The 13,409-nt window shown below is 37.5% G+C and overlaps 1 protein-coding gene and 1 pseudogene across 1 annotated transcript; one reads left to right on the top strand and one right to left on the bottom strand.

Annotated features, from left to right (window-relative positions):
* The first annotated feature begins 10,740 nt into the window (after positions 1-10,740).
* Positions 10,741-12,580, top strand: LOC120016520 (annotated as a pseudogene).
* Positions 12,580-13,287, bottom strand: LOC120016630. The gene has a single exon (XM_038869492.1). The coding sequence runs from the start codon at positions 13,094-13,096 to the stop codon at positions 12,728-12,730; it is 369 nt and encodes a 122-aa protein (XP_038725420.1). The 5' UTR covers positions 13,097-13,287; the 3' UTR covers positions 12,580-12,727.
* Positions 13,288-13,409: the final 122 nt, after the last annotated feature.

The raw sequence follows: 13,409 nt of genomic DNA, 5'->3' as shown, positions 1-13,409 counted from the left end.
CTCTTTCTAAACTTCCTCTGTTGCCTGCCATTTCTTTTTTTTGGTCCTAGTTGTTGTGAAAGTGATTTTTTTTTTATATTTCTGACAGCAAATGAGTGAGATAATTGTTAGAACCAGTTTTACTTCGATTCAGTCTTTGCTTGACCAAGTCTTTAGGACTTAGTTGGTTAGTGGGTTGTTAAATAATCCCTATTACTCAGGGTTCTGTTATTTGTTTTTGATTTGATTTCCTCGTCATTGTAAAGGCTATATATAAGGCCTGTAGTTGTTCTTTTAATAAAAACAAGAAAAGCATTCTCCATTCTCTTATACTTTATCTTTGCTGATATCAAAATATAGTCAACATTCTGGTATCGGAGCCCTGCTGTAGTTTTTTTTTTTTCAAAACCAAGACAAGCAACGAGATGGCAAGCGAGGGAGGGTTTGTGCAACCGTCAATTCCTAAGTTCGATGGACACTATGATCACTGGTGCATGCTTATGGAAAATTTCCTTCGTTCAAAGGAGTACTGGAGTCTCATTGAAGATGGCATTCCCACGGTGGAAAGAGGGGTTCAGCTTACCCCAGCTCAGACGAAGGCAATTGAGGACGCCAAATTGAAGGATTTGAAGGCGAAAAATTACTTATTCCAGAGTATTGATCGTTCCATTTTGGAAACGATTTTGAACAAGGAATCTGCCAAAAGCATTTGGGATTCTTTGAAGCAGAAATATCAAGGCACAGCAAGAGTGCAACGTGCACAACGGCAGGCTCTTCAAAAGGAGTTTGAGATGCTCAACATGAAGATGGGAGAATCGGTAAATGAGTACATTGCCCGGACAATGGCTGTGGTTAATAAGTTAAGGTCAAATGGTGCGAAAAATCTGACTGATGTAGCAATCATTGAGAAGATTTTGCGGTCCATGACTCCCAAATTTGATTACGTCGTCTGCTCCATCAAAGAATCAAAGGATCTTGATGAACTGTCCATAGATGAGTTACAAAGCAGCCTCTTAGTTCATGAGCAGCGTATGAACACTCATATCATCGAGGAGCAAGCCTTGAAGGTTATGACAGGAGAATCATCACTAGGAAGAGGGCGTGGACATGCCCGAGGAAGGGGACGAGGAGGTGGAGGCGGAAGACGCAGCTTCGACAAATCCACCATTGAATGTTACAACTGTCACAAGCTAGGACACTTTGCATATGAGTGTCGCAAAGAAGGAGTTCCAGGGAAAGGCAAACTATGCAGAAGAAGGGTGAAGAAATGTTATTGATGGCCTATGTAGATGAAAAGGCAGCAAGGAAGGAGGAATTGTGGTTTCTCGACTCGGGTTGCAGCAACCACATGTGTGGAAAGATGGAGTTATTTTCTGAGTTTGATGGCAATTTTAGAGAACAAGTGAAGCTAGGAGATGATTCGATTATGAATGTGATGGGAAAGGGCAATATCAGGATGCTTGTAAATGGTTTTGTTCATATCATTACTGGAGTATTTTATATCCCAGGCTTGAAGAATAGTTTATTGAGCATTGGACAGCTTGCTGAAAAGGGTCTTTGCTATTCTCATTCCAACGGGGATCATGCAAGATATATCATCCTGAAAGAGGGCTGATTTTGGATAGTACAATGTCTTCCAATAGAATGTTCAAATTGTTTGCTCAAATCCAATTGAAGGAGCAGGTATGTTTTAATTCTCTGTCTGAAGCTAACGCCATGCTTTGGCACAATCGATATGGTCATCTTAGCTTCAGTGGTCTTAATCTTCTTCAACAAAAGGAGATGGTCACGGGTCTACCAAGATTTGACACTCCATCAACGGTATGTGGAGATTGTTTGATTGGGAAGCAACAGAGAAAATCTTTTCCAAAGGAAACTACATGGAGGGCTACTCAAGTTCTTCAACTCGTACATGCTGACATATGTGGACCCATTACTCCCGCCTGAAACAGCAAAAAGAGGTACATAATCACATTTATTGATGATTACAGTCGCAAAAACTTGGGTTTATTTCCTTGTTGAAAAATCTGAAGCTTTCGCTGCTTTTAAGCTTTATAAAAATCATGTTGAAAATGAGGTGGACTTGTGCATTAAGGGGCTTCGTACTGACCGTGGAGGTGAGTTTACTTCACGAGATTTTACAGAATTTTGTGATGAGCATGGCATACGACGTCAACTTACAGCTGCCTATTCTCCTCAACAAAATGGAGTCGCGGAAAGGAAAAATCAAACCATTATGAACATGGTTCGCAGCATGCTGTCGGAGAAGAAGATCCCAAAGATGTTTTGGCCCGAAGCTGTCAACTGGACTATTCAGGTTTTGAATAGAAGCCCAACGGTTACAGTCAAGAACAAGACTCCAGAAGAAGCCTGGAATGGAGTTAAACCGTCAATTGCTCATTTTAGGGTTTTTGGGTGTATCGCACATGCTCATGTACCTGATTGCAAGAGAACCAAACTCGATGACAAGAGTACGAAGTGTGTTTTGCTTGGCATTAGCACCGAATCAAAGGCATATCGACTGTATGATCCTGTTTCCAGGAAGATTATCGTGAGTAGAGACGTGGTGTTTGAAGAAAATAATAGTTGGGATTGGAATGAAAGTCCAAAGACAGCCAATACTGCTGACTTACAATGGGCAGATAATGAGGAAGCTGCTAGTGAAAGCATTGATCAACAAGTCGATCCAGAAGTAACTACAGGTCATGAAATTCTTACTCAACATGTTGATCCAGAGGTGAATGAAACCGAACAGAACTCATCAAGTTCAAGAGGAACTATCTCTCCATCAATTCGTGAAGAAAGGGAACGTAGAAAACCTTCTTGGATGGAGGACTATGTTAGTGGGGAGGAATTCTCTGAAGAAGAGTCCTACATGGCCATGTTCACTTCTGCTAACGATCCTTTGTTTTTTGAAGAAGCTGTGAAGGATTCGAAATGGAGACACGCCATGGATGCCGAAATTGATGCCATTGAACGCAATAATACTTGGGAGTTGACGTACTTGCCTGCTGGTGCCAAGACTGTTGGAGTAAAGTGGGTGTACAAGACAAAGTTTAATGAAAATGGTGAGATAGATAAGCACAAAGCCCGGTTAGTAGCAAAAGGCTACACCCAAGAACATGGAGTTGATTACACTGAAGTGTTCGCACCTGTAGCATGAATGGATACAATTCGCTTAGTAATCTCACTAGCAGCTCAAAGCAAGTGGAAAATCTTTCAGCTCGATGTCAAGTCTGCGTTCTTGAATGGAGCCTTTCTGAAGAGGTCTACCTCGAACAACTTGCAGGATATGTGAAGAAAGGTGATGAACATAAAGTCTATAAGTTGAAGAGGGCCCTATATGGCTTGAAACAAGCTCCACGTGCATGGTACAGCCGCATTGAATCTTATTTTGCAAAGGAAGGCTTTGAGAAGTGTCCATATGAGCATAGTTTATTCATCAAAGTGAAAGAAGGAGGTAAAATCTTAATTATCTGTCTATATGTAGATGATTTAATTTTCACAGGCAATGATATGTGTATGTTTGATGATTTTAAGAACTCCATGATGCATGAGTTTGATATGACTGACTTGGGAAAAATGAGGTATTTTCTGGGTATCGAAGTGGTGCAAAAAGCTGAAGGTATTTTTGTTTGTCAAAAGAAGTACACAAATGAGGTGTTGAAGCGTTTTGGTATGGACAAGTGCAATCCTGTACTAAATCCGATTGTTCCAGTTTTAAACTCACAAGAAATGCAGATGGTGCAAAATCAGATAGTGGCCACTACAAACAGCTTGTGGGTAGTCTTATGTACTTGACTACCACTCGGCCCGATATCATGTTTGTGGTAAGTCTACTGAGCAGATACATGGAGCATCCCACAGAGCTTCATTTCCAAGCAGCCAAGAGAGTGTTAAGGTATTTAAAAGGAACTTGTGATTTTGGATTATTTTATAAGAAAGGAGGAGATGAGGAATTAATTGGTTACACGGACAGTGATTATGCCGGTGATTTGGATGATAGAAAGAGTACTTCCGGCTATGTTTTTATGTTCAATTCAGGAGCAGTTTCTTGGTCGTCTAAGAAGCAACCAATAGTCACATTGTCTACCACTGAAGCAGAGTTCGTGGCTGCTGCTTCATGTGCTTGTCAAGTGGTTTGGCTGCAAAGAATTCTGAAGAGTTTCAATCTGGTTCAAGGTGATGGTACAACAGTTTACTGTGACAATAGTTCAACTATTGAACTCTCCAAGAATCCTGTTCTACATGGCCGAAGCAAGCACATAGATATTAGGTTTCATTTCCTTCGAGAGCTTACTAAGGATGGAGTTGTTAAACTGGTTCACTGTCATACTCAAGAGCAGGTAGCAGACATAATGACCAAGCCACTGAAGTTGGATGTATTTGTGAAGTTGAGAAGTTTGATGGGGGTCTGCATGAATCCTGGTGTAAACTGAGATAGCATTCAGTTTAAGGGAGGATGTTAGAACCAGTTTTACTTCGATTCAGTCTTTGCTTGACCAAGTCTTTAGGACTTAGTTGGTTAGTGGGTTGTTAAATAATCCCTATTACTCAGGGTTCTGTTATTTGTTTTTGATTTGATTTCCTCGTCATTGTAAAGGCTATATATAAGGCCTGTAGTTGTTCTTTTAATAAAAACAAGAAAAGCATTCTCCATTCTCTTATACTTTATCTTTGCTGATATCAAAATATAGTCAACAATAATGCTGTTGTGTTGCACTTTAGATGTTTGTGTCATCTATAAAGCAGAGTGGTTCTTCCTTACCATCTTTGTGTCGGAAGATGACGAGATTCACTCTGGTCCTACATGCCATTGTCCTCGTGAAATGCCTTAAGTTTTCATGTAGTAACCTTGGTGGGACACATATCGAGTGTACTATGTTTTCAATGTGGCTGAGGAATTAGGACTAGTGTCCATTTGAGGTTCCAGTACTGTCATGGGATTTGTATATACCTTAAATTTTTCTAAACTTTCTTTTTGTTGGAAATGAATGGATATTGTGTATTATTAAAATTGTTTTATCAATTTTGTAATTGGTCAATTACAAGGGATGTAGTTGATATTGTCTTTTTGATTTTTGACAAGTTGCAACTTAAGCAACTGACTAGCATTTTAGGAATAACATCAGAGATTGGTTTTTTCAGGAGAAAATTGCTCTTGAAAAAGCTTTTTTTTTCACTTAGACACATTTTTTCTTTAATTTGGCAAGTTGCAACTTATGCCAAAAGTTTTTTCAAGAGAAAGATACAACTGAAATAAGAAAAAACAAGAGCGAGCACTTTTCTCTTGAAAAAACCAGCTGTTTATCAATAAAGAAAAAATGTGTTTAATTGATATAAAATCAGCCTATAATGTGAGATTTTCTTGCTTCCTAAAATTTTGGTTAGTTGTATAAGTTGCAATTTACCAAAAATCAAGGAAGACTAGACTTGGTCAACTACATCCCGACCAATTAAAAAATGATAAAATAATTTTTATAATAAACAATATCCGTTCATTTTTAACACCTTTTTCAAGGCTACCGGCTTCTTCTAACATGTTTACAGCAAATAAGCTACATATTTGTGATGGCAATTTAGTTTGGGATTGCAATGATTCCAATAAGAGTAATATTTTCGGCTATCAAAATTTTCTTTTTAGGGTTTCTCATTGTAGCAATGCTTTGTCTTGGGATCATGTAGAGCATCATTTTGAAAATCGTACCGTGCATCAAACTGTGTCGGTTAAAGGTTCGAGGTTCAACCGGTGCACCACCATGTGCCTAGTATATCATGGATCTCAGCTCATGTACTCCAAAATCTTTCAGCACACTTTAGAGACTGCTCCTCTCACTAGATGTAGAAAAACAACTCACCTAACCCAAAAATGATCAACAAGCATTTCCTTCTTTTTTCTTTAGGCGGGTCCCACTATTTTGTTCCATTTTACAAATTCAACACCCATGTTAATTTTGTTTATCATTTCTCTTCATGCAGGCCCCACAATGGGTCTCACACGTTTTCTTCAATAATGGAGATACAATGTGATAATTCTGCTCTACTAGTTAGTTCCATGCCCAAAAAATGACATCAACCTTTTGATCTTATCTTTTCAGAATTTTCGGAAAATTCTTTTCCAAGGATAAGAGATTGAGTGGTGGTTTGGCAAGTAGCTCAAATTCAAATATCGACAGTGGCATGTTACTAGTTGTCATGAAAGAGGATGTGTTATTAATAGCGGGTACTTGTTCTCGAATTTGAGAATCATTACTGTTGGTGAAGACTGTTAGCGAAAGCTATGGAAATTTTTATTAAGGTGGTGATTATTAGTATTTTGATCAAAAAGTTAAAAACATTTTTCGGAGCTTGTTACAATTCATTCTCCGAAGGAGGAATAAATACATTAGACTTCGTGTCATGACATCTGAGATCAAGTCCCAGTGGTGGTTTAATTCCACTAGGGAGGGAGTATTGGCACCATAAGTTTTAGTATGTTCACTACATTCTTCTTGAGTAACGTGTTAAAACCACGTTGGATAATGGGTCTGTTTGGGAGTGTTGTCAACTGCTGTGAGGTGCTGTGCGGTGCAGTAAGTTATAAAACTGTGGTGCTGTGAGGTGAGTTGGAACGCAAAAAACTTTTTGGCGCGTCACTTTTAAAACTGTGATGCGATGCTATGAGGTACGTTTGACGTATCTAAATTACAGTTATATTAGATGATTAATAATATTAATATAAAATCACTTAATGTTTGTATTGTACATTAATCTAAAATAAAATAATCGACCTAATTTGATTACGTAGGACAATTCAACATATATTGTAAGTGTTTGGGAGTGTTGTGAGGTAAAATGTTGTGGTGCTGTGAGGTGAGTTGGAACACAAAAGCTGTTTGGCGTGCGTGTCACAAAAAACTGTGATGCTGTAAGGTGCGGTGCAACTGAACGTAGTGCGAACGCACTACCAAACACCCACAATATTATGTGTGTAATTAGCACAACGTTGGTTTATGTGTGTAATCAATGATCTGGGAGGGCGTTTGCCATTTTATTTTCTTTTCAAAAATTCATGTGGGCCCTCATGATAATTGAAAAGTGTTGTTTTTTTCTTAATTTTCTTTTTAAAAACATTGGGCCCATGTTTTCACTTAAATCTTTTTTTAATCCTAACACATTATTTTAATTAATTTTAAATATTTAAAACTTATACTTAAAATTATTATAACAAAATTATTATAAAATCATAAAATAACATTTAATAAAATTATTTATACTTTAAATTAATTTTAATAAAATTAAATTTATTATATTAATTTAATAATAAAATTTAATATAAAAATCATAAAATCTAATATTATAGTACTTGAATTAAACAATTTTTCCGTTAGTTCACAGCATATTTCACAGTTTTAAGCTCAACTTTTTTTCATAACTTTTTTGTTAGTATTGAAAAATCAAACCAACTGTTCTACAAAATAGACTCATGTCAATGTTGGTGAAATAAGTCTAGGCAGGTAGGTGGTTTTAGTTCATATCCTTCCACCTTCATTATTATTGTTGAAAAATTACTAAATCATTTATGCCCATAGCACTTTCATTCGTTTGTTTTCTTCTGACTTGTGATTTTCATGCGAGAGTGCTTGGTATCTAGGAAAAGCAAGGCCCAACAACTCCTCTACCTGATCTTCTTGTCACAATAGGAGGAAGTGGAACACATCAGGCATCTCCTGTCATGGCATCTGAGATTGAAGAAGTCCCAATGGAGGCCCAATTCCAAGACTGTTACCCTGCTGATTGCAGTCCATGCTCTTTGTAGTCTAGGCCCCTCGGACCACCTAAAGTCATGTTGGCCTTTTCAAAATGTTGTTAAATTAAATATTTCTAAAATTTTGTCTCCATCTCATTGGTATTGTGGATTATACAATTTTAAGTAGCTTATCAATTTAGCAGTTTAATCCATATGTAGTCCTGTTGTTTGAAGGAGTTTCTGCAGTGATTTGCAGATAGTTGTAGCTTTTTTGTAGCAATGAATGATGAGGGTGCGAGTTTCTTTTTTGTGCTGTTGGGGCCATTTTCTATTTTAGAGTGGGTTTTATGATATCCGTATTGGATCGAATATTTGTTAACTATTTGACTTGGCGGATTTTGAGAGTTTGTTGGATGATTGCTTGAATAATGCCACCATCCACAGCATAAAATTCTAACCAGAAACGTTAAATTTACATTTTTTTGTATAGATTTATAATTTCTCACAGTATCATAAGGTAATACATTTTAAATCATTTAAATATTTATTTATACAATCAATTTTATTAATTTAAAATTAATACATTTTATAACTATTATAACATAAAATATTATCATATTAATATTAATATTTATTAATATTAATATTAAATATTTATATTTAATAATGTGATAGTTGAATAGTGTGGTCACTATGTGATTTGTTGAAATATTTGACTATGAATTGATTATTGAGTTGCGTGAATGACATTGTAGTAGAAATTATCTATATAAACAATGAATTTCTAATCTTTTTTGCATATTCTCAAATCATCATTTCTTCATTATACTCTCATATTAATGGATTTCTTTTCAAAGTGTAGAAATAGAGCATAAATGCAAAAAAACAAAAAAAAAGAGCATAAATTCAACCATTTTAATTTTTTTCAAGAGACCCCACAATTTCATTGAAGAAACTAGACAATTTATTGCTCATAACTACAAATTGATGAAAACTGGGAGGGACTAGGGTTTCGAATGTTTGGAGCTCCAAAAATTACCTGAAAAGGGAATAGGGAGATGGAGTAGCGATGAGTAATCATCGTCAAAACCAAAGACGACGGTCTGGAATCTACTATTGCCATAAAATGAAATTGGTGGGCAAGCTTCGTCTTTGCATATCATGTTTTGAGAGACGATCGATGTTGCTTTCAATTTTTTTAATAAAATAAATTAGGTCAGCTTGCTACAGTCGCACTCAACATCATAGTCAACTCAAAGATGTTGAGTGTGACTGTAGCAAACGGCTCGTTTAGAGTGTCACATAGAGTCACTAATGTGGGCTAAAATTACACGAAAAAAAAACTAAAGAGAGACTCCAAATGTTGAGTCCAGTGTCTCTTTAGATTATTCACAGCAGACATTCTTCACAAAAACTCTAAATGTTCAGTTTTTATACTTTTCACAAATTCACAGTTTCTCAAAAGGAACATTCACACATAGACACTCTAAACCATTCAAATATTAATCTGTACAATCATTTTTATTAATTTAAAGTTAATACATTTTACAACTATTATAACATAAAATATTACCATATGAAATAGTAATCAATTGACATTAATATGAAATAATTGTTATTAATATTATAATAATATATGAGTTAATTAATATTAAATAAACTGTCGCTTCACGGTTTTTCAATTTGTCTTTGGGGGAGAGGAGGCGCTCAACAATATTTTAATCAAGAAATTTGATTGAGTTTGCTACAGGGATACCACGTCCTTCCAGTTTCACCGTAGCGAACACATGGTTTGGCGTTATGTTTAGCGTCACTGATGTGAGCTTGATTTTCAAAAAAGAACAAAATTGAACTCCAAATATGGAGCTTAGTTTGAGTTTGGAGTCATAGATGCTCTTATAATCACTGTTGTGTTGTTTGTTTTGAAATCTTTGGAGATTTGTACTTTATCAAAGCTGTATTATTAAGAAAACCTCTTTCTTTAATTTTTATTTACATTCAAAAAGAAGAAGAAAAAAAATTTGTAAAAAAATTATTGGTTTAATTTAAAACTGGAATATATTTTGAAAAGAAATAATAATCCAAATCTAATCTAATTTTCCTTTTAAAATACCAGAAGTCTACTAATATTTAAATTACAAGGGCGGTTCCGTTATTTCCCACTGCAATCCGCGCCACGTTAGGATCGTCTCCAAATTTACAGCCCTCTCCTCCCCGATCTTTCACAACAAACACACTTCTGAATTCAAAATCAATCCTTCCTTCCCTTCTCTCTCTTCCTCTCATTTTCGTTTCTAGGGCTATTGTCGCTCTCCGACTCGCTTTCCCCCAATTTTTGTTGCTCACCGGGCTTTTGATTCTCGAAGGATCTGGAAGATGGCGGTGAATCTGACTCCGAACGCTATAGCGACGATCACAGCCGGCGATGTTGACTCGAAGCCGTTGGTGCAGTTGATCGATTACATCTGCAGCACCGTTCAAAATCGCAAGTGAGTGAATGCTGATCCTCTGTCTCTAATTCTCGGTTTCTTTTTTTAATGACATTGCACTACACACTACGATTATAATCGTGAGTGAATCGCTTGTGTGTAGATTAAGCATCTGTTTTTAGGCTTTGGATTCTTTGATACGTTTAATTTTGTCTTGTGGAAACCGATTGTGCGTTGCTTTTGCCAAAAATGTCAGTGTGAGTTGATTGGTGGAATTGTAAGCTGGTCAGGTAAATTTTATTAGGCGGCACATGAACAGAGTCCAGTTCTTGAAGTGGCACATTTTTAGATTTTTGTGAGTAGTGGTACCTGTGAGGCTGAGGCATGTGTCTGCATACAGTATAAACAGTGAAGCTAAAGCTCCTCACAGGAAAAGAAAATGAGATTTTTATTTTTTTATAATTTTGACAAGTAAAATAAAATTCATCGAACAGAGTGGGAAAAAGTCATGGAGCCATGGTTCTCCATATGACACTAATGCATAAAATATGTGGTATATCATTCTGTATAATATTTGATTTAAATAATTATATGATATATGCCAATTTTCTGTATTATTTCTCATATTTTATTGGTCTTGTAAATTCTCGTGTCATGCCATGCTTCATAAAGTAGTTTTGCAAAGCTGAATAAACTGCTTGAAATCTAGCGGCGGTAGGACCAATTTAAGCCTGCAGATGTGCATAGAAACTATTGATTTTAGATTATAACTACTCTGGAGTCTCCCCCATTTTGGTCGTCTTTTTGTTCTGAAAGTCATAGTTTTTAGCCATGCGTTTTTTGTACAGGATTATTGTGGTATTGAACATGGAAACTATAATGCTTGATTGTGAAATAATTGGGAATCACATGGTGCTTGCTGAATATGATACAACTGCTCAGAAAGCATTGCCTAACAGCAATTTGCAGCAGTCATCAAGGGTTAATTATGGTAGTATGGGTGCCCAAATGCATAGCAATAATGGACAGAATTTCAGACCTGCTGTTCAACCTCCATATCAACCACCTCCTAACTACAAGAATCACGGTGGAATAATGAAGAATGAGGCACCTGCCCGGATCATTCCTATAGTTGCTCTTAATCCCTATCAGGGAAGGTGGGCTATTAAAGCAAGGGTAACTGCAAAAGGAGATCTCCGCCGCTACAACAATGCCCGGGGAGACGGGAAGGTTTTCTCCTTCGACCTACTTGACTCTGACGGTGGTGAAATACGGGTGACCCGCTTCAATGCTGTTGTTGACCGATTCTATGATGTTATTGAGGTTGGTAGGGTCTATTTGATTTCTTAAGGCAGCTTAAAACCTGCACAGAAGAATTTCACCCATTTGAAGAATGAGTGGGAGATATTTTTGGAGGCAACTTCGACTGTAGAGCTTTGCCCTGATGAAGATGGTTCTATTCCACAACAACAGTTCTCCTTCAAACCTATTAGTGAAATTGAGAATGCTGAGAACAATTCAATACTGGACATTATTGGTATTGTGATATCTGTGAACACTTCAGTTCCCATCTTGAGAAAGAATGGTATGGAAACTCAGAGAAGAATTGTTAATCTTAAGGATGCATCTGGTAGGAGTGTTGAGTTAACCTTTTGGGGTGATTTCTGCAACAAGGAAGGTCAAAAATTGCAAGAGATGGCGGATTCTAGTTTTTTTCCGGTTCTAGCTGTTAAAGCTGGTAAGGTAAGTGATTTCAGTGGCAAATCTACTGGGACGATTTCTTCTACCCAGCTCTTCATAAATCCAGATTTTCCGGAGGCCGGTGGCCTGAGACAGTGGTTTGATCAAGGGGGAAGGAATGTTACTTCTTCGTCCATTTCTAAGGACTCTGTGCCTGGCACACCTAAGAATGAGATCTGTAAAACTGTTTCCCAGACTGGGTGACTGTGAGAGCAACCATAGCTTTTATCAAAACAGATACGTTTTGTTATACGGCTTGCCCACTTAAAATTGCAGAAGATAGACAATGTAACAAGAAAGTGACACAATCAGGGACTGAAAGATGGCAATGCGACAAATGCAATCAAGAATTCGAGGAGTGTGATTATAGATTCCTTCTCCAAGTTCAAATTCAAGACCATACAGGATTGACTTGGGTAACAGCTTTCCAGGAAGCTGGGGAGGAGATAGTGGGTTGCTCGGCGAAGGAGCTGTATTTGTCAAAATTTGAATTACAGGATGATGCCAAATTCGCGGATATTTTCAAGAGCAGACTCTTTTACCGGTATCTTTTCAGGCTCAAAATCAAGGAGGAATTGTTTGGTGATGAACAGAGGGTGAAGATCACCGTTGTTAAGACGGACAAGGTGGATTATACTTCAGAGAGCAGATACCTCCTTGATTTGATTTCAAAATTGCACAGGTGATGAATAATTCCATACCAAAGTAAATGAGATTTTAGATCAAGTGGATATTCTTTTATCAAAGCCGAATTACAAGGGAAGATACAGAGAAACACAAGGTACAAAGGCAATCACCGAAACATAGAAGAAATACATAGGAGCAGTAGAAAAGAATTGTTCTCTCTCTCTCAGGTTCGCTTGACAGGGTCAAAATTTGCGACACCAACCACAGCACCAGCAAGGGCGACAAGCACCACACCACCAGCTACAATGCTGAGTAAGAAGTTCTTGAGAGATGGAGAAACCCCAGAATCAGCAGCTTCTGCTACATCAGGTATAACCATGGAAGCTGTCAAAGCTGCCGCGGTGAGTGCGGTAACAGCTTTCTCCTTCAGGGAAGCCTTGACTTGAAGTCTTCCACTGGATTTTGATGCTGCCATGACTCTTGAAGGCCTCACTGGCAGTGGCTTGAACAGGGCATCGGAGCTTGGCACCACCCTCTTTTGATTTGCCTGAGTTAGTGGCATAGCCATTGAAACTGCTGAAGTTGAAGCCATTGTTCTGTCTCGTCCCTAACAATCAACAATCTCTCTCTCTCTCTGTCTGTATGTATGAAGATCAGAAGATGGTGTGATTGGGGTTGTTTTTGAGAGGCAGTGGTTTAATGAGAGGTGGAAAATGGAGATATCCAAGGACTTAATCTATGTCCTACGTGGCAGCTTTTGCATTTGGAATTGGTGGATAAGGTTATCCTGATCGCCCAATCACCCATCAGGTTTCAATACGGTTTCAGTTTTCTCAATTGTCATGGTTGCAGTCGAGAGTGTACATCTGAACCATTGGACCTAGTTGGGCCCTTGAAGGGCTCTA

The sequence above is a fragment of the Tripterygium wilfordii genome, chromosome 2 (genome assembly GCF_013401445.1).
Source record: "Tripterygium wilfordii isolate XIE 37 chromosome 2, ASM1340144v1, whole genome shotgun sequence".
Taxonomy (NCBI): Eukaryota; Viridiplantae; Streptophyta; class Magnoliopsida; order Celastrales; family Celastraceae; genus Tripterygium; species Tripterygium wilfordii.
Note: the sequence above shows the minus strand (reverse complement) of the source record. Positions and strands in the feature narration are given on the sequence as shown.